This window comes from Mustelus asterias, unplaced genomic scaffold (assembly GCF_964213995.1).
Source record: "Mustelus asterias unplaced genomic scaffold, sMusAst1.hap1.1 HAP1_SCAFFOLD_44, whole genome shotgun sequence".
Classification (NCBI taxonomy): domain Eukaryota; kingdom Metazoa; phylum Chordata; class Chondrichthyes; order Carcharhiniformes; family Triakidae; genus Mustelus; species Mustelus asterias.
In genome coordinates this window covers 2,055,786-2,079,539 of record NW_027590121.1, presented here as the reverse complement: position 1 = coordinate 2,079,539, position 23,754 = coordinate 2,055,786, and the positions used below count along the sequence as shown (strand labels likewise).

Below are 23,754 nucleotides of genomic sequence, written 5' to 3'. Positions count from 1 at the left end.
AGAAGTCTCACAACACCAGGTTAAAGTCCAACAGGTTTATTTGGTAGCAAATACCATAAGCTTTCGGAGCACTGCTCCTTCGTCAGATGGAGTGGAAATGTGCTCTCAAACAGTGCAAACAGACAAAATCAAGTTGCAGAATACTGATTAGAATGCGAATCCTCCAGCCAGCCAGGTCTTAAAGGTACAGACAATGTGGGTGGAGGGAAAATTAAACACAGGTTAAAGAAATGTGTATTGTCTCCAGACAGAACAGCTAGTGAGATTCTACAAGCCCAGGAGGCAAGCTGTGGGTGTTACTGATAATGTGACATAAATCCAACATCCCGGTTTAGGCCGTCCTCATGTGTGCGGAACTTGGCTATCAGTTTCTGCTCAGCGACTCTGCGCTGTCGTGTGACGTGAAGGCCGCCTTGGAGAACGCTGACCTGAAGATCCAAGGCTGAATGCCCGTGACTGCTGAAGTGCTCCCCCACAGGAAGAGAACAGTCTTGCCTGGTGATTGTCGAGCGGTGTTCATTCATCCGTTGTCGTAGTGTCTGCATTGTTTCCCCAATGTACCATGCCTCGGGACATCCTTTCTTGCAGCGTATCAGGTAGACAACGTTGGCCGAGTTGCAAGAGTAGGTACCGTGTACCTGGTAGATGGTGTTCTCACGTGAGATGATGGCATCCGTGTCAATGATCCGGCACGTCTTGCAGAGGTTTGTTTGAGGTCATTAGGTTACATTGAAGCTTCATATGTTTCATATGAAGCAATTTTTAAAAGCAGTATCTCGGCCTTTTGGCTAAGATGCAAATGAGATCAAGTCATAGAGGAGGAAGTGCTTTCCCTCCTCCAATCAGCTTGGCCTCTGCACAGTAGCACGCTGCAATTTTTTCCCATTTAAATAATAGTCCATTTTGCTGTTATTCCTACCAAAATGGATGACCTCACATTTACCAACATTGTACTCCATCTGCCAGACCCTCGCCCACTCACTTAGATTATCTATATCCCTTTGCAGACTTTCAGCATCCTCTGCACACTTTGCTCTTAGTGTCATCTGCGAATTTTGACACACTACACTTGGTCCCCAACTCCAAATCATCTATGTAAATCGTAAACAATTGCGGTCCCAACACTGATCCCTGAGGCACACCACTAGTCACTGATCGCCAACCAGAAAAACACCCATTTACCCCCACTCTTTGCTTTCTGTTAGTTAACCAATCCTCTATCCATGCTAATACATTACCCGTAACACTGTGCACCTTTATCTTATGTAGCAGTCTTTGGTGCGGCACCTTGTCAAATGCCTTCTGGAAATCCAGATACACCACATCCACAGGTTCCCCATTGTCCACTGCACATGTAATGTTCTCAAAGAATTCCACCAAATTAGTCAAACATGACCTGCCCTTCATGAACCTATGCTGTGTCTTACCAATGGGACAATTTATATCCAGATGTCTCGCTATTTCTTCCCTGATGATAGATCCAAGCATTTTCCCTCCTCCAGAAGTTAAGCTAACCAGCCTATAGTTACCTGCCTTTTGACTACCTCCTTTTTTAAATGTTTGCGATTTTGTGAAACCTGTTTTTGTTGTCTGAGCTGACTGGAATTAGAGCCAGAGCAGGAGTAATCCAGGGGAATGATTTGGAGATAAAGGAAAATCCAGCAGATGCTGGAGTTCTGAAAAGAACCGACCTGCTGAGTTTATCCAGCATTTTCTCTATTTATTATAATGATTTTGGGACCTGGGTTTGAATCCCACCACGTTTCAACAAAAATATTGATGAGCATGAATTAATTGTTGTAAAAACACATCTGGTTCTCTAATTCCCTTCAAGGAAGGAAATCTGCCGCCCTGATCCAGTCTAACCGACATGTGACTGGATTCACAAACAATTCAAGGGCTGACTGGGTAAACAGGGAATGTCACCATCAGAAAAACAGAGCCCCCTGGAGGGCAGAAGTGTTAGGACAGGTTACGGAGAGGTTAAAACTGTCATCATTGAGAACAACACAGACTTTAACGGAACAACTGGTCCCAAACACAATCTGTTGTAGTTAGTGTGGCAGGGGTGTGGTGAATCAGGTTTAAAAAGAGTCAAATTATATATGTTTCCTAGTTTGGACAACCACATTTAAATCTGGGACTCGGATGAGGATATGAATTGGTGTTTGGTGGTAAGATCTAAATCTGTGTATTACGCCGTGAAGCCTTAAACCCAGAGTGAGAATATTTCAAACCAGGGTTCAAAATAAATGGCTGTGGATGGTGAATTCACTCTCAAAAGAAAACAAAGAAAATTACAGCACAGGAACATTCCTTCAACCCTCCAAGCCTGCACCAACCACGCTGCCCGACTGAACTGAAACCCCCTACCCTTCTGGGGACCATATCCCTCCATTCCCATCCTATTCATGTATTTGTCAAGACGCTCCTTAAAAGTCACAATTGTATCTGCTTCCACTACCTCCCCCGGCAGCGAGTTCCAGGCACCCACCACCCTCTGGGTAAAAAATCTGCCTCGTACATCTCCTTTAAACCTTGCCCCTCGCACCTTAAACCTATGCCCCCGAGTAACTGCTCTTCTATCCTGGGAAAAAGCTTCTGACTATCCACTCTGCCCAAGCCCCTCACAATCTTGTAGACTTTGTCAGATCGCCCTCAACCTGCGTCGTTCCAGTGAGAACAAACCAAGTTTCTCCAACCTCTCCTCATAGCTAATGCCCTCCATGCCAGGCAACATCCTGGTAGATCTTTTCTGTACCCTCTCCACCCTCTCCAAAGCCTCCACATCTTTCTGGTAGTGTGGCGACCAGAATTGAACGCCATATTCCAAGTGCGGCCTAACTGAGGTTCTATAAAGCTGCAACATGACTTGCCAAAAGGCCCGCAGAAATTCTGTCTTGGGAGGAACTACTGGAAAAAATAAATCATCCTGTACATGGGAGAGACAGAAACTGTGAGGACCATCTCCTCCAATCACAGATTCTGTCTCTCCTGATGTTGCTACATCTGCAGAGACAGTCTCAAACTGGAGGAACAGCTTTGCCACCTATTTTGAGAAAAGAAGTTCACTGACTCAGCAGCCTATCGGTGATGTGTGGAGGAGTTGTGTCTTCCTGCTACAGAACTAGTTTCATAGCAGTGTGAGCCTCAAAAGGAATGATCCGACCATCGGCAGAGCTTTCCCCATTCTGCTGAACAAGTCTTGATTATTTTTATATATCTCAGGAGGTGGGGTTTACAGCTCAGGAATTTGAGTAAACAGATATTGTGAACGTACTTACAATCACTTGGGTCGTCACATTAGAAATTGAGATCCATTCATCCAGGTTCATATTCTAAACTGCTTTTATTTGCAGTTTAACGTTCACAGACAACATACAGAATCCCCGGTCAGAGCTGATCTCAGCTGGTGTAGTGAGGTTATTGATGGGTTATCAATGTAAATCCACACACAATGAAGATCAGAATCGGGAGAGATTTTTCCTGCTCCACCGTCTGAACCAGTAAACATCTGATTCAGTTACCTTGTGTCAAATAGTTAGAATTCTCATTTTGGAAAGAGAGTATGGGAGTATTTTTAAAATAAGTTAACAAAAAATATCATTCATAGATTCCAATTTAAAAGATTTAATATATACACAGTCTTCAGTATTTGTGCTATCTTATTCAAAGAAGTAAACTAACAGAAACACAAAAGGTAATGTTACTACGTGACTACATCACTAATAAAGGAGTTACTGAGAATGGAAAACGATGCCCTGGAAACCAAAAAATAGCCCTTAAAAATCAAAGAGCAGCTTTCCAGAAAATCTCAATACAAGCATTGAAAATAAATACTTTGTGCCCTGCAGATGGATCTTTCAGAGAATGAATTGTAGATTTTGCCCCAAAGATCAAATTAGAATTGAAGCAAAAGTTCTTAATTTTATTCTCAACAGGTTCCTGTGAGAGTTCTTCAGTTAAGAGGGAAGATCACAGGTGTTGCTTTTAAAAAGTGACATTGCAGCCCCGAAAATCAGTGACATTTCCAGAATATTAAATTCCAACTAGTTATAGGGTTTGTTCACATCAGCAGAAATAAAATATTGTCAGACTGTCAATACTGAACAGCAGCAAAAACAGCAAAATCCAACCCCTGCAGTCACTTGTGAACTTGTTGATGTCTCAGGAGCCATTGTGACTGAGTGAATCCCTTCCCACACACAGAGCAGTTGAATGGCCTCTTAGTGTGAGTGCGTTGGTGAGCCAGCAGGTTGAAAGACTTTGCGAATCCCTTCCCACACACGGAGCAAGTGAATGGCCTCTCCCCTGTGTGAACTCGCTGGTGAGCAGAGAGGTTGGATGACCGATTGAATCCCTTCCCACACACGGAGCATGTGAATGGTCTTTCTGCAGTGTGAGTGCGTCGGTGAGCACTGAGGTTGGATGACTGCCTGAAATTCTTTCCACAGTCAGTGCAGCTGAATGGCTTCTCTTCAGTGTGAATTTTCTGGTGTCTCAGCAGGGTGGGTAAAACTGTGAATCCCTTGCCACACACAAAGCAAGTAAACGGTCTCTCCCCAGTGTGAATTCGCTGGTGTGTAATGAGGGAGGATGCCTGTCTGAAACTCCGTCCACAGTCAGTGCAGCTGAATGGCTTCTCCTCAATGTGAACTCGCTGGTGTGACAGTAAGTGGGATGACCCAGTGAATCCCTTCCCACAGTCGGAGCAGGTGAACGGCCTCTCCCCAGTATGAACTCGCTGGTGTGACAGCAGGTGGAATGACTGAGTGAATCCCTTCCCACACACGGAGCAGATGAATGGTCTCTCCCCGGTGTGAGTGCGTTGGTGCACAGTGAGTGCTGAAGAATGCCTGAACCTCTTCCCACAGGAGGTGCAGGTGAATGGCTTTTCCTCAGTGTGAATTCTCTGGTGAGACCAAAGGCCAGATGACTGAATGAATCCCTCCCCACAGACAGAACAGGTGAACGGTCTCTCACCAGTGTGACTGCGCCGATGGTTTTCCAGCAGGGAAGGGTAACTGAATCCTTTCCCACAGTCCCCACATTTCCACGGTTTCTCCATGGTGCTGGTGTCCTTATGTTTCTCCAGGTTAAACGATCAGTTGAAGCCTCATCCACACACAGAACACGTGTACAGTTTTTCCTTGCTGTGAATGGTGTGATGTTTTTTAAGGCTGCGTAACTGGATAAAGCTCTTTCCACAGTCAATTCACTGAAACACTCTCACTCGGGTGTGTGTGTATCTTGGTGCTTTTTCAGTCACGCTGATGTTTGAAATCTTCTTCTCCAGACAGAAGACAAACATTTCTCCTTCCACGGTCAAAGTCTGAGGATATTTAAGTCCAAGTGAATCGAGACTCTGTCTGATTTTGATGTGATGTTTCTTCACCTCACCTGTAAAAGGACTTTACAAAATTAATCACTGTCAGTCCAGGATAGAAATTTTGAACAGGCAATTCTAATTCTCTGGAATATTTCTTCCTCTCTTGTTCCCCAAATCAATAAATTCCTGTCCCACAAACTCTTCCTCCTCCCTGGGCTGAAATCCAAACCCATCTCACCATTTATTTTCTCCACTTCCAGTTTTCTCCCTCCCTCTCCTCTGTCTGGGTTCAGTTCTGATGTGGAGATGCCGGCGTTGGACTGGGGTGAACACAGTAAGAGTTTTAACAACACCAGGTTAAAGTCCAACAGGTTTATTTGGTAGCAAACACCTAATGGTAGCTAATGGTGTTTGCTACCAAATAAACCTGTTGGACTTTAACCTGGTGTTGTTAAAACTCTTACTGGGTTCAGTTCTCCAGCTGCTGTCTGCAGACTGACAATAAAACCAATGGGTCTTACTGGGGGTGTTGGGGCCTCCAGCGGGTGTTTGTGAATCCTCCCCGCTCACCTCCCAGGGTTTCCTTCCTTCCCAGAGATCAGAGTCCTCATTGATTTGAGGCCAAAGTGTAACCTCTTATTTATTGTCCCCCTCCCCCATCCTCTGATGTGAACCATCCTCCAGTGGCTGAGCCAGGATGGGGCCGTTAACCTGGGCCTGTTCCCGGGAACATAGAACATAGAACATAGAACATTACAGCGCAGAACAGGCCCTTCGGCCCACGATGTTGCACCGACCAGTTAAAAAAAAACTGTGACCCTCCAACCTAAACCAATTTCTTTTCGTCCATGAACCTATCTACGGATCTCTTAAACGCCCCCAAACTAGGCGCATTTACTACTGATGCTGGCAGGGCATTCCAATCCCTCACCACCCTCTGGGTAAAGAACCTACCCCTGACATCGGTTCTATAACTACCCCCCCTCAATTTAAAGCCATGCCCCCTCGTGCTGGATTTCTCCATCAGAGGAAAAAGGCTATCACTATCCACCCTATCTAAACCTCTAATCATCTTATATGTTTCAATAAGATCCCCTCTTAGCCGCCGCCTTTCCAGCGAAAACAATCCCAAATCCCTCAGCCTCTCCTCATAGGATCTCCCCTCCATACCAGGCAACATCCTGGTAAACCTCCTCTGCACCCTCTCCAAAGCCTCCACATCCTTCCTGTAATGTGGGGACCAGAACTGCACACAGTACTCCAAGTGCGGCCGCACCAGAGTTGTGTACAGTTGCAACATAACGCTACGACTCCTAAATTCAATCCCCCTACCAATAAACGCCAAGACACCATATGCCTTCTTAACAACCTTATCTACTTGATTCCCAACTTTCAGGGATCTATGCACACATACACCTAGATCCCTCTGCTCCTCCACACTATTCAAAGTCCTCCCGTTAGCCCTATACTCAACACATCTGTTATTCCTACCAAAGTGAATTACCTCACACTTCTCCGCATTAAACTCCATCCGCCACCTCTCGGAGGGAGGGAGAAGCCCCGCAGCTGCAAACCAGGGAGCTGACAATGATTCTGAAGGGTTTGCGGATCACAAAATGTTTCCAAATCCTCCCAGCCACCGCCTAACGCTGACTCCGCTTCTCCGGGACAAACAAGCGCCAAGGACAGCAATGACACTGCGCATGCTCCACATCACAATGCCCGGGGACTGATTGACGGCAGCTCCGGACCAATAGGAAGAGGGGGCGGGGTTGGAGGGCCGAGCGGGCGTGGCTGGTCCTCCAACCAATCGGAGTGAATGAGGGGCGGGGCTGGAGGACCGAACGGGAGCGGCTGGTCCTCCAACCAAGCGGAGTGAATGAGGGGCAGGAAGTGCGGGTAATGGCGATGGACAGACGGATGGTTTTAACTCGGAAGCGAGATCAATACCAGGTAGAGGGCGGCGTGCGGGGAATGATAAATGTGGCGGGTGGGTGGAGAGGCTTCGTAAACATGTTGTTCAAACCCAAACCCCGGAAATGAACTTCCCTTTGTACCAAATGGAGCGGCAGCTTGTAGTGTTAGACCCGGGCTGACTGCCGCCATTGAGGCTGCATGTGGGAGGCCGGCAGGGATTGTGATCGGAGAGGGAAGCCCTGACGTCACAATGGAATGGGTGAGCGTGTGATGTCACAACGGAATGGGTGAGAGTGTGATGTCACAATGGAATGGGTGAGGGTGTGACGTCACAATGGAATGGGTGAGAGTTCCAGATGAGCTGAGACTGGGCTGGAGTCGGGCGATGTCACTGACATGTGGCCCGGTGGCACAGTGGTTAGTGCAGCTGCCTAACAGCGCCAGGGACCCGGGTTCAATTCCAGCCTCGGGTCACTGTCTGTGCAGAGTTTCTACATTCTCCCCGTGTCTGTGTGGGTTTCCTCCGGGTGTTCCGGTTTCCTCCCACAGTCCAAAGATGTGCCGGTTAGACGGATTGGCCATTATAAATTGCCACTTGGTATCAGGGGGAATTAACAGGTAAATATGTGGATAGGGCCTGGATAGGGATTGTTGTCGGTGCAGGCTCGATGGGCTGAATGGCCTCCTTCTACACTATTTTATTATTCATTACTTTTAATTAATTACTATTAATGCTTCTATGAATGAAGGTGGTCTTGATGATGATGTGGACATGTGGCTGGAAGCTCATCTTGAGATGAACTATTTCACCCTGGTTGTGAACAGCCTGGTTCAGCCTCAGACAGTTGCCAGGAGGAGAGATAAAGTTGTTGGTGAGGGAGTGGAGTTTGTAGTGGGGACTGAACACAATGGGTTCAGTCTTCCCAGTATTTATATGAAATAAATTTCTGTTCTTTCAGTACTGGATGTCAGACAAGTCAGGGTGGTGTGTGAGTTGGGGAGAAACTTGGACCTGATGGTGTTCACAGGGTTTGGAAATTCTGTCAAAGTTCCTGTTGATTTGTAGATGTATAAAATCTCTCTCCTCACCTCCGGCCTCTCCTACTTCTCTCTGTCTCCGCTCAGAGTGTGGAGATGCCGGCGTTGGACTGGGGTAAGCACAGTAAGAAGTCTCACAACACCAGGTGAGAATCCATTGATATGGATGGAGATTTACAACTTTTTGGGAATGAAATAGGAAAGAATGTTCCATAGAAACTAGAATTGTCTGCTCTGAATTTCTATCCTATACTGACTGTGATGACTTTTGCAAACTCATTTCACAAGATTTTGAACGAGGAATCACAGGCAAAAATCTCAACCGTCACGTCTAGACAGAGTCATATTCCTTGGGATCTGAATATTTTGTAATGTGGAACTGTAGCTACGTTATATATTTCCAGACATCTCTTCCCTCAGAGGATTGTTAGTCTTTTGGATTTCTCTTCCACAGGGACCAGTGGAGGCTGAGGATCATTGTATATATTCCAGTCAGACAGATTTTTGACTGACAAGGGTGTCAAAGGTTATGGGGAACAGACAAGAAGATGGAGCAAAAGCTAAGATGTGGGGGGATTTCTTCACTCAAGGATGTGGTAAAGATTTGGAATTCTCAACCCCTGAGGACAGTGAAACCTCAGTCATCAACTATTTTCAAGAGTTTGATTGATTGGTTTCTCGATATTGAAGATATCAAGGGATATGGGTTTAGTGTGGGGAGAATGATGCTGAGGTAGATGAACGAATTATCTCATTGAATAGTTTAAAAGGCTCGATGAGCCAAATGGCCGACTGCAGCTCCTATTTGTTATGGTCTCTGTGTCCAGGACAGGAAGCAGTGAGCATGGATCTGTCAATCAGCCTCAATCAGCACCTTCAGGAGAATTGGGAGGGTGAATATTAGATACAGCAGAGTGAGAATGGAGGGAGAGTGTGTGGGATGGAGTTCACAGCTTTTTGGGACTGAAATAGGAAAGAATGTTCCATAGAAACTAGAATTGTCTGTTCTGAATTTCTATCCTGTACTGACACTGATGACTTTTGTAAACTCATTTTACAGGATATTGAAAGAGGAATCACAGACTGAAAACTCAAACGTCACGTCTAGATCTGACAGAGTCATATTCCTTGGGAGCTGAATATCATCGGACTTTGAATCTAGAAGGAGAAATGATTGTCCGGTTTGTCGATTTGAAAAGATTTGAAGTGTCAGTGTGACTGGAAAAGCACCAACACACTGCCACACTCAAGTGAGGGTGTTCCAGTGCACTGACTAAAGAGCTTTAACCAGTTACACAGCCTGAATAAATATCACACCATTCACAGCGGGGAGAGACTGTACTCGTGTTCTGTGTGTGGACGAGGCTTCAACTGATTGTCCACCCAAGAGAGAGGCAAGGACACCTGCACCATGGAGAAACCATGGAAATGTGGGGACTGTGGCAAGAGATACAGATACCCATCTCTGCTGGAAGCTCATCGGCGCAACCACACTGGGGAGAGGCCGTTCATCTGCTCTCAGTGTGGGAAGGGATTCACTCAGTCATCCAGCCTACAGAGACACCAGCAAGTTCACACTGGGGAGAGGCCCTTCACGTGTTCTCAGTGTGGGGAGGGATTCACTCGATCTTCCGATCTGCCGGTCCATGAGCGCATTCACACTGGGGAGAGGCCGTTCACCTGCTCTCAGTGTGGGAAGAGATTCACTCAGTCTTCCGACCTGCGGAAACACCAACGAGTTCACACTGGGGAGAGGCCGTTCACCTGCTCTCGATGTGGGGAGGGATTTACTCTGTCATCCCACCTGCAGAGACACCAGCGATATCACACTGGGGAGAGGCCATTCACCTGCTCTCAGTGTGGGAAGGGATTCTGTGATTCATCCAGCCTGCTGACACACCAGCGAATTCACATTGGGGAGAGGCCGTTCACCTGCTCTGTGTGTGAGAAGAGATTCAGTCTTTTATCCCAGCTGCTGAGACATCAGCGAGTTCACAAGTGATTCCAGGGGCTGGATTCTGCTGTAATTGTTTCTGCTCTCAATTACATCCAGGACTGCATTTTGTTCATTCTCACAGTTGGTCAATGGGGAGGGTCGGAGGGTTTCTTTCTGCTGGACTGGCCGGTCTCATGACTTTGCCTCCAGTGGGCTGATTCTCTTTGAGTCTTGTTGCGAATACCTGGTTTCAGATTTCTCAAGGATCACAGAGTGACAGGGTGTGAGGAAGTTCAGAGTCACTATATCTGTTTGGAAACCCCCTCAAATGCCCATCCAATTTCCTTTGTAATTGTTTATTGTCTCCACTTCCTCCACCCTCGTAGGCAGCGAGTTCCAGGTCATTACCATTCGCTGCATCAAAATATTCTTCCTCACATCCCCTCTTCCTCTCTGACCCAAAACTATAAATCTGTGTCCCCCTCGTCCTTGTCCTGTCAGCTAATGGGAACAGGTTTTCTTTGTCCATCTTATCTAAACGGCGGCACGGTAGCACAGTGGTTAGCACTGCTGCTTCACAGCTCCAGGGTCCCAGGTTCGATTCCCGGCTCGGGTCACTGTCTGTGTGGAGTTTGCACATTCTCCTCGTGTCTGCGTGGGTTTCCTCCGGGTGCTCCGGTTTCCTCCCACAGTCCAAAGATGTGCGGGTTAGGTTGATTGGCCAGGTTAAAAATTGCCCCTTAGAGTCCTGGGATGCGTAGGTCAGAGGGATTAGTGGGTAAATATGTGGGGGTAGGGCCTGGGTGGGATTGTGGTCGGTGCAGACTCGATGGGCCGAATGGCCTCCTTCTGCACTGTAGGGTTTCTATGATTCTGTGATAAACCTGTCAGAATCTTGTCCACCTCTATCAAATCTCCCCTCAACCTCCTTTGCTCCAAGAGGAACAACCCCAGCCTGACATCGACAAGAATGGACAAACTAACAGAATGTGTTAATTTCTGAAATCAAATGGGAATGTTTAATTTCTGTTTTAAAGATATTGTAAATATATTGTCCTGGACAATAAAGGATTTGGAATAACTCGCCTTGGGAGTGGTTGAATGGAATATATCAATCTGATATCCACCTACAGTCCAGTGAAAGTCTGGAATGTGTAGCTGGAAATCCCTCCCTAACAGCACTGTGGGTGTACTTACACCTCAGGCATTGTAGCAGTTCAGGAAGGCAGTGTTGGGGTTGACCACGGCCGAGGCAACTACATACAGCCACATATTCTGTTATAATTGAAGGACAGCAGATTGAATGTGAGGCATTATGGGACTGGACTATCTTGACCACATTCCTGTGACTGCTCAGTTTCTGCAATCATGGACCATTAAAGCTGCTTAGCAGAGCCCCAACAGAGGACCTGGTGAGAATATTTACTCAGAATGAGTTAGAATTAAACTGGGGTGGCACGGTGGCACAGTGGTTAGCACTGCTGCCTCACAGCGCCAGGGACCCGGGTTTGATTCCCAGCTTGGGTCACTGTCTGTGTGGAGTTTGCACATTCTCCCCGTGTCTGTGTGGGTTTCCTCCGGGTGCTCCGGTTTCCTCCCAAAGTCCAAAGAAATGTGGGTTAGATGGATTGGCCATGCTAAATTGCCCCTCAGTGTCAGGAGGACTAGCTAGGGTAAATGAATGGGGTTATGGGGATAGGGTCGGTGGGATTGTGGTTGGTGCAGACTTGATGGGCTGAATGGCCTCCTTCTGCACTGTAGAGATTCTATGAGATTATTGCAGGACCGGCTGGTGTTCAGCAGCTGAGATTTTCCAGCATTTTCTGTTTTTGTTTCGGATTGCAGCATCCGCAGTATTTTACTTTTATGATAAAATGATTTGGTCTGATTGGAATCCCCACGACCCTCCCGCAAAACAGAGGGAGTGGTGGGAGAGGAGAAAAAGGATAAGGATGATAGAGTCTGGGTTCTGATTCTCCGAGCCCATGTGGAATTAACAAAATGAGTGAACCAGTTTATAAAGAACAGAAGTTACCCATCCCTAACAATAACTGATCAAATTAAATAGGTTGAGGAATATAACAAAAATAATTAATAGATGAAGTTTAAGATCATTTGTTTTGTTTTAAACTTGTGTAAAGTGATGTAATTGTGTGCCAAGTTTTTGCTGCTCACTCCCCAACCCTTTAGGTTCTGTAGAAAAGTTAACCCTTTCCGCATCAGTTCATTTGTTTTTAAATCGCCCGGAAACTCGTGTCTATTTTAGTTCATAATTGAAGATTTATGGGAATTGGCTCAGATGGTCTTTTGACATTTTTAAAGTATAAAGAAGTGGTCTTGAGAAGGCAATTTGGTAGAGAGAGGTGGAGGGAGATATGTTTACAGAGAGGTGTTGAGAGCTGTTGGTTTTACAAGTTATCCACGTTTTCGGAGCGGTCACTTCATGTCCTGGTCTGAGAGGGATGGAGAGAAGTCTGTTCAATTGTTAATGTTAAACTTTCTCTATTAACTGTTAATCAACACTCTGTTTTTTTTATCTTTCTGACTTGTTAAATTTTTAATGATTTAATAACTTTCTGAATTCACCATTTAAAGTGTTCTTTCTTGCCATATGGTTAAGACACTGGAACCTGGTGTGATTTACGATTAGGGAGGTTCTTGTAAACAAGAGAACCCCCATAAATCTTAGTTCAAACAAATCAAAGTTCTGACAAATGGAATGTTATCCTTTATTATTCCGGACAAATGTGAGGTAATGTATTTTGGAAGGTCTAATACAGATAGAAAATATACAGTAAATGGCAGAACCCTTAAGAGTATTGATAGGCAAAGGGATCTGGGTGTACAGGTACACAGGTCACTGAAAGTGGCAATGCAGGTGGAGAAGGTAGTCTAGAAGGCATACGGCATGCTTGCCTTCATCGGCCGGGGTATTGAGTTTAAAAATTGGTAAGTCATGTTGCAGCTTTATAGAAGCTTAGTTAGGCCGCACTTGGAATATAGTGTTCAATTCTGGTCGCCACACTACCAGAAGGATGTGGAGGCTTTGGAGAGGGTACAGAAAAGATTTACCAGGATGTTGTCTGGTATGGAGCGCATTAACTATGAGGAGAGGTTGAAGAAACTTGGTTTGTTCTCACTGGAGTGACGGAGGTTGAGGGGAGACCTGATAGAAGTCTACAAGATTATGAGGGGCATGGACAGAGTGGATAGTCAGAAGCTTTTTCCCAGGGTGGAAGAGTCAATTACTAGGGGGCATAGGTTTAAGGTGCGAGGTTTAAAGGAGATGTACGAGGCAGATTTTTTACATAGAGAGTAGTGGGTGCCTGGAACTCGTTGGCGGGGGAGGTAGTGGAAGTGGATACGGTCGAGACTTTTAAGGGGCGTCTTGACAAGTACATGAATGGGATGGGAATAGAGGGATGTGGTCCCCGGAAGGGTAGGGGTTTTTAGATAAGTCAGGCACCATGGTCGGTGCAGGCTTGGAGGGCTGAAGGGCCTGTTACTGCTGTAATTTTCTTTGTTCTATTACGAGAGAAATTGAACAGAGAAGTAAAGATGTTGTACTTCAGTTACAGTCCAACAGGTTTATTTGGTAGCAAATACCATAAGCTTTCGGAGCAATGCTCCTTCGTCAGATGGAGTGGTCTCAGAACAGAGACCACTCCATCTGACGAAGGAGCATTGCTCCGAAAGCTTATGGTATTTGCTACCAAATAAACCTGTTGGACTTTAACCTGGTGTTGTGAGACTTCTTACTGTGCTTACCCCAGTCCAACGCCGGCATCTCCACATCATGTACTTCAGTTATACAGGGCGTTGCTGAGACTGCATCTTGAACACTGGCTGCAGCTTTGTCTCCTATTTAAGAAATGATACAAATGCATTGAAAGTGGTTCAGAGGAGGTTTAATAGATTGCTTCCCAATTCTTGACCCTCACAGGATAAATTTTATCCGATTTTTCTTGTCTTCACCTCTGATAAAGAGTAATCCTGACTCAAAATGTTGTCTCTATTCTCTCTTTACAGATGCTGTCAGACTTGCTGAGATTGTCCAGCGTTTTCTGTTTTTGTTTCAGTTTCCAACAACAGCAGAATTTTGCCTTTATACTCATTCTTGTTCGATAAGGACATCAAAAGTATCAGGTATAGCACGAGAACGCAACACAAAAAGATCATCCATGATCTAAATAAATGATGGAGCAGACTCAAAGGGCCAAATGGTTACTTCTGCTCTGATGTCGAATGTTGGTCACAAATTCCTGAGAATTCTGAACCAAGGCTGGAAGATTCGCCTTGCTTGTGTTCGTGGGAAAATGTCCAGGAGAACCATCACTGTGAAGGACAGTTCTGGGATTAAAGGTTGCCAGACTGGAAAAGGAAAACAATGGAAATAAACCCTTGGAGTAAAGAATCACTTTGGGCTGGTTTTTGGAGAAAGTATGTCAACATTCCAAGGCAGGGTAAAATATATCCATTGAGTGGATATTTAATGGTGTTAAGAGTAAAAGGGCAAAGTTTAATTTTACAGTTTAAGGGCTATGTTCCCTATGAAAAAGTGTTTAATCATTGTTGCTTCCAGTTTGTTGGAGGAAACATCAGAAAACTTGAAGTTTTGTCATGTGATTCTTTAATTTGTTTACTGGGTTTAGAATTCATTTTTAAAAATTGTTGATCGTCAGAGATCCTAACAGTTCATTTAAAGCCACACGTTTCGACTTCCCATTTGAGTCTGGGACACCTTTCTGTCTCTCTATTGCTCGTGTCAATGACAGCCAGGCGACGGAGCTGAGAGCTGAATTTAGCTGAGAATAATGGGGCCTGCGCCCCAGTTGGGAAACTGCCATGGACGTCGCACTAATAGAGAGACAGGAAGGTGCTGGAGGACTGAGTGGGAAATGGGCCTCCAACCAATTGTTATATCAGTTACTCAGAGCTAAAGAGAAACCTGTCTCTTTAAATACAGATACAGGGAAGAGGCTGCACTGATATCTGTCCCTTTTAACCTGCACAAAAGCAGGAGGCTGAGATTGACAGGCTGCAGGAGGAGACCATTCAGCCCATCATGTCCCTGCTATCTCTTTTAAAGAACACTCTGATTTATCCAACTGCTCTGTTCTTTCCCCACAGCCCTGCAAATTCTTCCCTTTCAAGTCTTTACCCTTTGGAAATATACTATTGAATCTTTCAAGCAGATCAGAACAATTTGTTGTGTCAAAAAATAAAATCTCATCTCCCCCTCTGACCCCTTTGCCAATTACCTTCGAGGGACTCACTTTCTGTTAAAGAGCCTGCCAACCCCTCTCACCCACTTTCCCTAAAGTGTATCAATCTCATCAGGAAAAGTCCAGCAAAATCAAATATTGTTACTGATAAAAGTTTATTAATGAAACAGAACATGATTAAAACAAACAGAAAATTACTTGAGGATCAAAGACAACCAGAGTAAAAGGATGTTCACAATGTTCTGGACACAAATGTTTTCTCTTTATCTGTTCCCTGACCTCTTTGTGGTAAAGGCAGAATTCTCTGGATCGTAAATTTAAAAAGAAGTTTATTGAATGAAAAAGGTTTACTGAACACAGTGGCACAATGGTTACTGCTGCCTTACAGCGTCCTGGCTTGGGTCCCTGTCTGTGCGGAGTCTGCACATTCTCCCCATGTCTGCATGGGTTTCCTCCGGTTTCCTCCCACAGCCAATGATGTGCAGGTTAGGTGGATTGGCTATGCTAAATTCTCATTAAGTGTACCTGAACAGGCGCCAGATTGTGGCAACTAGGGGAATTTCACAGTAACTTCATTGCAGCGTGAATGTAAGCCTACTTGTGACTAATAAATAAACTTTAAGACATTGACTTTTACAGCTTCATGCGGGTGATCAGTCTGTAGAAGAGTAACCCTCTCTGGCTCCTTCTTTGTCAGGAATTCTTGTGGAAATCAACTTTGGGAGTCTGGCTCCTTCTTTGACAGCAATTTCCTTGGAATTCAGCCTTGGGAGTCTTCAGAATTTGGTTCACATGAAAAACCTTCAGAACCTCTACTTTTATCCCCAAAGTGACCGTTACCACACGTCAGAGTTGGGCCTGTTGTAACATGACAATTGGTCAATTTGGTCTCCAGATTAATTGAATTGGATCCTCAATTACTGACACCACTTTCTATCACTGTCTCAGACAGGAATACAAGAGAACTGGTTCATGTTATCCCTTTATCTGATTGTGTACAATACCCTTATTCACACAGTTTCAAATGTTGAGGCTAATCAGAGCTTGAAGATCTCTCTCGCCAGTACACTACGCCAGCTGCGGCACGGTGGCACAGTGGTTGGCATTGCTGCCTCACAGAGCCAGGGATCTGGTTTTGATTCTCGGCTTGGGTCACTGTCCATGTGGTGTCTGCACGTTCTCCCTGTGTCTGCGTGGGTTTCCTCCAGCTGCTCCTGTTTCCTTCCCCAGTCTGAAAGACGTGCTGGTTAGGTGCATTGGCCATGCTACATTCTCCCTCAGTGTAACCCGAACAGGCACCGGAGTGTGGTGACTAGGGGATTTTCACAGTAACTTCATTGCAGTGTTAATGTGAGCCGACTTGTGACACAAATAAATAAATAAACTTTAAAAATTTTTCTTCATTGCACATTCGTTACATACACAGCAATTAAGCTTTTACATTTTAACAGCAAATAAAAACTCAGTCTTTGACTATAACGACTGATTTATTAATTGTAACTCAATTAAGGGTCACTGCTTATTCAATCACCATGATGCCCCCTCCAATTGGCCAATTCCTGAACGCTCCCCCGTGCACATCCACTCCCCTTGGCAGAGATTCACCACCCCGCCCCCCCACCGATCACCCTCCCCCATGCAAAGCTCCCCCCCCTTGGCGTCCACCCTCCTTGCATAAGCCCCCAGTCATTGTAAATACCCATCCACTAAGCCCCACCCCCACCTATCCCTTTGGCACTGTCCATGAGACACTTATGGTGCTCAACTGGGCACTGCCAGGGTGCCAGGAGGGTACTGAATGTGGCATTGCCCAATTGGCACTGCCACTGACAACCATGTGGCTTCAATGGCCTCCGAGCCCATCCCCACCTGCCCCCCCCACCCCCCCCCCCCCCCCCAGTGTGGCCCAAGCACCTGGTCCCCGCTGGTGAAGACCAGTAGTGATTCTCGGCGATGTGACGTCTCGCCAGCGAGGGGGGGAAGCAGCCATGCTGAACCCACCAATCACATTGTAATGTAGGCAAATCTGTGCAAATAGCCTTCACTCCCTTTCTGGGAATGAAGCCGGCAAAACACAGGCCGGGAAGAGAGCAATCCTTTAGTCTCGCACGCTATCTTCCTGACTCACCGGTCTAATCGAGCGGCGAGTCGAGCCGGTAAGATCGCCCCCTGTATCTTTCTTTCACACTCAGACTGAACAATCAGCCTTATTCTTGAGGCAGATTTCACAGAATATAATGTCCTCTCGCTGATCAAAATGAAAGAAGAAATTCTTAGTTTAAACAATTCCTGCTCGCTGCACAGATTCCACAAACATTGAGGTGAATACAGTGTGGTAACAACAAAATGACAACAATACAGTTCAGTAACAACAAACTTTTTTAAACTTCATCTTTTTTTTGTTATATTCCTCAACCTAATTGTTTTAATTTGATCAGTTTTTGTTAGGGATGGGTAACTTCTGTTCTTTATAAACTGGTTCACTCATTTTGTTACAGAACCCAGACTTTATCATCCTTATCCTTTTTCTCCCTTTCCCACCACTCCCTCTGTTTTGCGGGAGGGTCGTGGGGATTCCAATCAGAACTAATCATTTTATCATAAAAGTAAAATACTGCGGATACTGGAATCTGAAACAAAAACAAAAAATGATGGAAAGTCTCAGCAGGTCTGACAGTATCTGTGGAGAGAGAATAGAGTCAATATTTCGAGTCTGGATGGCCTTTCATAAGAGCTCTTCTGAAGTGTCATTCAGACTCAATGTTGGCTCTATTCTCTAATCATTGTATCGATAAGTTTCTTGTTCTTAGTTTCCAAATGGCAGGTAAGCTCTGGTTTTTCACTGGCTATGCTCGGGTAGGATTATAACTATTAGAAGCTACGCTCAGAGGTCCACTTTTCAATCCAGTGCTACTTGGAGTATACCGTCAGTTCACCGATTATCGGGTCACAAATTTATGATAAAATAAGTTAAATAATGCCTGAGAATATTTCTTAACCAATTACCTATCACTGTGTGTTGATTGGTCAGACCCACTTTTTACAGATTCAGGAATCTCAGCCGCTGAACACCAGCCGGTCCTGGAATAAGATTAATTCTAACTCATTCTGAGTAAATATTCTCACCAGGTCCTCTGTCAGGGCCCTGCTAAGCAGCTTTAATGGTCCGTGATTGTAGAAACTGAGCAGTCGCAGGAATGAGGCGGCACGGTAGCACAGTGGTTAGCACTGCTGCTTCACAGCTCCAGGGTCCTGGGTTCGATTCCCGGCTCGGGTCACTGTCTGTGTGGAGTTTGCATATTCTCCTCGTGTCTGCGTGGGTTTCCTCCGGGTGCTCTGGTTTCCTCCCACAGTCCAAAGATGTGCGGGTTAGGTTGATTGGCCAGGTTAAAAATTGCCCCTTAGAGTCCTGAGATGCGTAGGTTGGAGGGACTAGCGGGTCAAATATGTGGGGGTAGGGCCTGGGTGGGATTGTGGTCGGTGCAGACTCGATGGGCCGAATGGCCTCCTTCTGCACTGTAGGGTTTCTATGATTTCTATGATGTGGTCAAGGTAGTCCAGTCCCATAATGCCTCACATTCAATCTGCAGTCCTTCAATTATAACAGAATATGTGGCTTTATGTAGCTGCCTCAGCCATGGTCAACCCCAACACTGCCTTCCTGAACTGTTACAATGCCTGAGGTGTAAGTACACCCACAGTGCTGTTAGGGAGGGATTTCCAGCAACACATTCCAGACATTCACTGGACTGTAGGTGGATACCAGATTGATATATTCCATTCAACCACACCCAAGGTGAGTTATTCCAATTCCTTTATTGTCCAGGACAATATATTCACAATATCTTTAAAACAGAAATTAAACATTCCCATTTGATTTCAGGTATTAACATATTCTGTTAGTTTGTTCTTTATTGTCAATGTCAGGCTGGGGTTGTTCCGCTTGGAGCAAAGGAGGTTGAGGGGAGATTTGATAGAGGTGGACAAGATTCTGACAGGTTTAGATAAGGTGGACAAAGAAAAGCTGTTCCCATTGGTTGAAGAGACAAGGACGAGGGGGGTGCAGATTTTGGTTCAGATATGTGGGATGGCGGGGGAGGGGGGGCGATGTGAGGAAGAATATTTTGATGCAGTGAATGGTAATGACCTGGAACTCGCTGCCTACGAGGGTGGAGGAAGTGGAGACAATAAACAATTACAAAGGAAATTGGATGGGCATCTGGGGGAGTTTCAAACAGAAATAGTGACGAAATATCTCTTAACTTCCGAGCACCAGCCACTGGTGGCAAAATCGTGAGACCGGCCAGTCCAGTAGAAAGAAACCCTCCGACCCTCCCCATTGACCAACTGTGAGAATGAACAAAATGCAGTCCTGGATGTAATTGAGAGCAGAAACAATAACAGCAGAATCCAACCCCTGGAATCACTCGTGAATTTCTTGGTGTCTCAGCAGCTGGGATGAAACTCTGAATCCCTTCCCACACTGAGAGCAGGTGAATGGTCTCTCTCCAGTTTGAACTCGCTGGTGTGTCTGCAGACTGGAAGAGTTGGTGAATACCTTCTCACACTTCGGGCAGGTGAACAGCCTGTCTCCAGTGTGAACTCGCTGGTGTCTCTGCTGGTTGGATAACTGACTGAATCTCTTCCCACACACACAGCAGGTGAACGGCTTCTCCCCAGTGTGAACTCGCTGGTGTGTCTGCAGGCTGGGTAACTGAGTGAATCTCTTCCCACACTGAGAGCAGGTGAATGGCCTCTCCCCAGTGTGAACTAGTTGGTGTGTCCGCAGTTCGGATGACTGAGTGAATCCCTTTCCACACACACAGCAGCTGAAGGGCCTCTCCCCAGTGTGAACTAGTTGGTGTGTCCGCAGTTCGGATGACTGAGTGAATCCCTTTCCACACACACAGCAGCTGAAGGGCCTCTCCCCAGTGTGAACTAGTTGGTGTGTCCGCAGTTCGGATGACTGAGTGAATCCCTTTCCACACACACAGCAGCTGAAGGGCCTCTCCCCAGTGTGACTGCGTCGATGGATTTCCAGCCGAGATGGGCACATGTATCCCTTCCCACAATCCCCACATTTCCACGGTTTCTCCATGGTTCGGGTCCTCGTGACTCTGTAGTTTAAACAATCAGTTAAATCTCACACAGAACACGGGTACAATCTCTGCCTGCTGTGAATGCTGCGATGTATTTTCAAGCTGTGTAACTGGTTAAAGCTCTTTCCACACTCAGTGCATTGGAACACTCTTACTCAGGTGTGTGTGTGTCTCGGTGCTTTTCCAGTCACACAGATGCTTAAAATCTTCAGAAGCTGACAGAACAGAGAAACCTTTCCCCTTCTAGATTCAAAGGCCGATGATATTCAGGTCCCAATGAATTGAGTGACTCTGTCAGATATTGATGTGAAGTTTGGTTTGAGATTTCTGTCTATAAATTCTCACCTTCTGATATCCTGTAAAAGGAATTTACAAAAGTCATCAGTGTCAGTACAGGATAGAACTTCAGAACAGACAATTCTAGTTTCTATGGAACATTCTTTTCTCTCTCATTCCCCAAAAGCTGTGAATCTCCATCCCACACACTCTCCCTCCATTCTCACTCTGCTGTATCTAATATTCACCCTCTCAATTCTCCTGAAGGTGCTGATTGAGGCTGATTGACAGGTCCATGCTCACTGCTTCCTGTCCTGGACACAGAGCTGGAAATCTCCATGCAGGCTGCCAGACAGATATATGTCTATCTGACTGGACCAAAGACGTATGGATTATATAGACTGGGCTCACTTCCTTTCCCTTCAGTGGCTAAGGGCGGACAAGTCACCAGGACCCAATGAACCGCACGCTAGCTTTTTAAAGGAGGTTGCTGAAGAGATTGTGGAGAATTTTGTTGAAATTTTTCGTAACTTGCTAGATTTCGGGAGAGATCAGAAGATTGGCAATCAGCCAATGTGACTACCTTGGTCAAAAAGGGAGAAAGGCAGAAGGCAGGAACTATAGGTCAGTTAATTTAACATCTATTATTGGCAAGACGCTGGAGTCAATAATCAAAGAGCAAATAGCTAATCATTGAGGAAAGCTGAATAGAATCAAACCTCGTCAACATGGTTCTATGAAAGATAAATCATGTTTGACAAATTTGCTTGAATTGTTTGAGGATGTAAGAAGGAGGGTAGATCGAGAGAAATCTGTGCTTGTAGTTTATTTTAAAAGGGCGCCATGGCAGCACAGTGGTTAGTACTGCTGCTTCACAGTGCCAGGGACTCAGGTTCAATCCCGGCCTTGGGTGACAGTCTGTGTGGAGTATGCGCATTCTCTCCATGTCTGTGTGGATTTCTGAGTGCTCCAGGTTCTTCCCACAGTCCAAAGATGTGCGGGTTAGATTGATTGGCCATGCTAAATTGCCCCTTTGTGTCCCAATAGGTGGATTAGTGGGGCAAAAATGTGGGGCTACAGGGATAGGGCCTGGGAAAGATGAGTCAAGAGTTGGGGAAGATGCAATAAAGTCACCCCTCTGTCTTCAAAACCTGGCAAATGGAGTTTAAAGTGGGGAAGTGTGAGGTCATGTATTTCAGTCGGAGGAATCAACAGGGAGATTATCTAAATAGAGAGAGGCTGCCGATGAGTGAAGTACAGCGGGATCTTGGTGTTCTTGTGCATGAATCACAAAAAGCTAGCAGGCAGGTCCCACATGAGGTAAGAAGGAAAATGGCATTTTGGCTTTTATTGCAAAGGGGTTGGAGTTTAAAAACAGGGAGGTTTTGTTGCAACTGTACAGTGTGTTGGTGATGCCTCACCTGGAATAGTACATACAGTTTTGATCCCCTTCCCTAAACAAGGATATAGTAATATTGGACGTAGTCCAAAGGAGACTCACCAGGCTAATTCCTGGAGGGAGGGTTGTCCTATCAAGAGGGAGTAAATTGTCAAGGTCTGTGTTCCTTGAAGTTTTGAAGACAAAGGAGTTATTGAAACATATTAGATCCTGAGGGGGCTTGACAGGGTAGATGGTGAGATATTTTCAGGAGTGGGAGAGTCTCAAACAAAATAAATACCTCATTGAATGTTTTTAAGGCAAAGATAGATACATTTTTGAACAGTTAAGGAATTAAGGGTTATGGTGAGCGGGCGGGTAAGTGGAGCTCAGTCTACGAAAAGATCAGCCGTAATCTTATTGAATGGCAGAGCAGGCTTGAGGGCCAGATGGCCTACTCCTGCTCCTAGTTCTTATGTTCTTATCAGCACTGATTCCAGATTGTTCAGTACTTCTAATTTGAATCGCTCTGCTTTCCTTCTCCCATATGTACTCTATGATGTACCGATCATGATGCCCTAACTAAACTAAAACAAAAAACCTTCTGACTCAACTAGGGATCGGTAATAAATGCTGTAAGAAGTTTAACAACACCAGGTTAAAGTCCAACAGGTTTATTTGGTAGCAAAAGCCACACAAGCTTTCGGAGCTGCAAGCCCCCACTCACCTGAAGAAGGGGCTTGGAGCTCCGAAAGCTTGTGTGGCTTTTGCTACCAAATAAACCTGTTGGACTTTAACCTGGTGTTGTTAAACTTCTTACTGTGGTAGTTTCAGACCACAGCACGAGTTTTAACAACACCAGGTTAAAGTCCAACAGGTTTATTTGGTAGCAAATACCATTAGCTTTTGGAGCGCTGCTCCTTCGTCAGCTGGAGTGGAAATGTGCTCTCAAGCTAATGGTATTTGCTACCAAATAAACCTGTTGGACTTTAACCTGGTGTTGTTAAAACCCTTGCTGTGTTCACCCCAGTCCAACGCCGGCATCTCCACATCAGTTTAAGACCACCCAGAGACGTAGTTTTCACTGTTTTGACCCCATCAGCATTCATAGGCAAACAGTTGCGGGTTGGCAATGGGCCCGGAGGTGTCATTAAATATATAAGAACAAAAGACCAAAGAAAATTACAGCTCAGGAACAGGCCCTTCGGCCCTCCAAGCCTGCATCGACCATGCTGCCCGACTGAACTAAAACCCCGTACCCTTCCGGGGACCACATCCCCCTATTCCTATCCTATTCATGTATTTGTCCAGACGCCCCTTCAAACTCACCATCGTATCTGCTTCCACTATCTCTCCCGATGAGTTCCAGGCACTCACCACCGTCTGTGTAAATAACGTGTCTCGTACATCTATATATCCATCAAGTGTTACCGGTTGGAATGTTATCCGGTGTTATCAACATTCTTTAATGCATATTGATTTCAAACAAATTACACGTAATTTAAATTTGCTTCCAATATACCATTAAACTTAACAATTAGAAGCAAAACATTATT

At 45.5% G+C, this 23,754-nt stretch overlaps 4 protein-coding genes across 8 annotated transcripts in view; 1 reads left to right on the top strand and 3 right to left on the bottom strand.

Annotated features, from left to right (window-relative positions):
• LOC144483050 (uncharacterized) overlaps nt 1-11,306 on the top strand; it is a 45,114-nt gene extending 33,808 nt beyond the window's left edge. Inside the window, exons 1-2 of one of the 4 annotated variants that reach the window (XM_078201890.1) lie at nt 7,160-7,282; nt 9,345-11,306. In XM_078201890.1, coding sequence (XP_078058016.1) covers nt 9,696-10,286 — 591 coding nt within the window. In that variant the 5' untranslated portion in view covers nt 7,160-7,282; nt 9,345-9,695 and the 3' untranslated portion in view covers nt 10,287-11,306. Of the gene's footprint in view, nt 1-7,159; nt 7,283-7,404; nt 7,534-9,344 lie in introns of those variants that run through there. The other 3 variants (XM_078201893.1, XM_078201891.1, XM_078201892.1) reach the window with 3 other exon arrangements.
• Nucleotides 1-23,754, bottom strand: part of LOC144483028 (dehydrogenase/reductase SDR family member 1-like) — a 340,453-nt gene that overhangs the window by 135,059 nt on the left and 181,640 nt on the right. The window lies entirely within an intron of this gene.
• Nucleotides 1-23,754, bottom strand: part of LOC144482993 (uncharacterized) — a 110,476-nt gene that overhangs the window by 49,614 nt on the left and 37,108 nt on the right. Inside the window, exon 8 of the mRNA XM_078201818.1 lies at nt 20,116-20,367. Within this exon, the coding sequence (XP_078057944.1) occupies nt 20,116-20,367 (252 nt within the window). The remainder of the gene's footprint in view (nt 1-20,115; nt 20,368-23,754) is intronic.
• Nucleotides 3,612-7,000, bottom strand: LOC144483032 (uncharacterized). Of its 2 annotated transcripts, none has more exons than XM_078201870.1 (2): nt 6,834-7,000; nt 3,612-5,411 (listed from the first exon to the last, which is right to left on the bottom strand). In XM_078201870.1, the coding sequence occupies exon 2, from the start codon at nt 5,066-5,068 to the stop codon at nt 4,145-4,147; it is 924 nt and encodes a 307-aa protein (XP_078057996.1). In that variant the 5' UTR covers nt 5,069-5,411; nt 6,834-7,000; the 3' UTR covers nt 3,612-4,144. The 2 variants fall into 2 exon arrangements, with proteins under 2 accessions (XP_078057996.1, XP_078057995.1); XM_078201869.1 differs by having other exon boundaries at nt 3,617-5,400.

Coding starts and splice junctions, on each gene's coding strand:
- LOC144483032 (XM_078201870.1), bottom strand. CDS start 5,068: ATGGAGAAACCGTGGAAATGTGGGGACTGTGGGAAAGGATTCAGTTAC.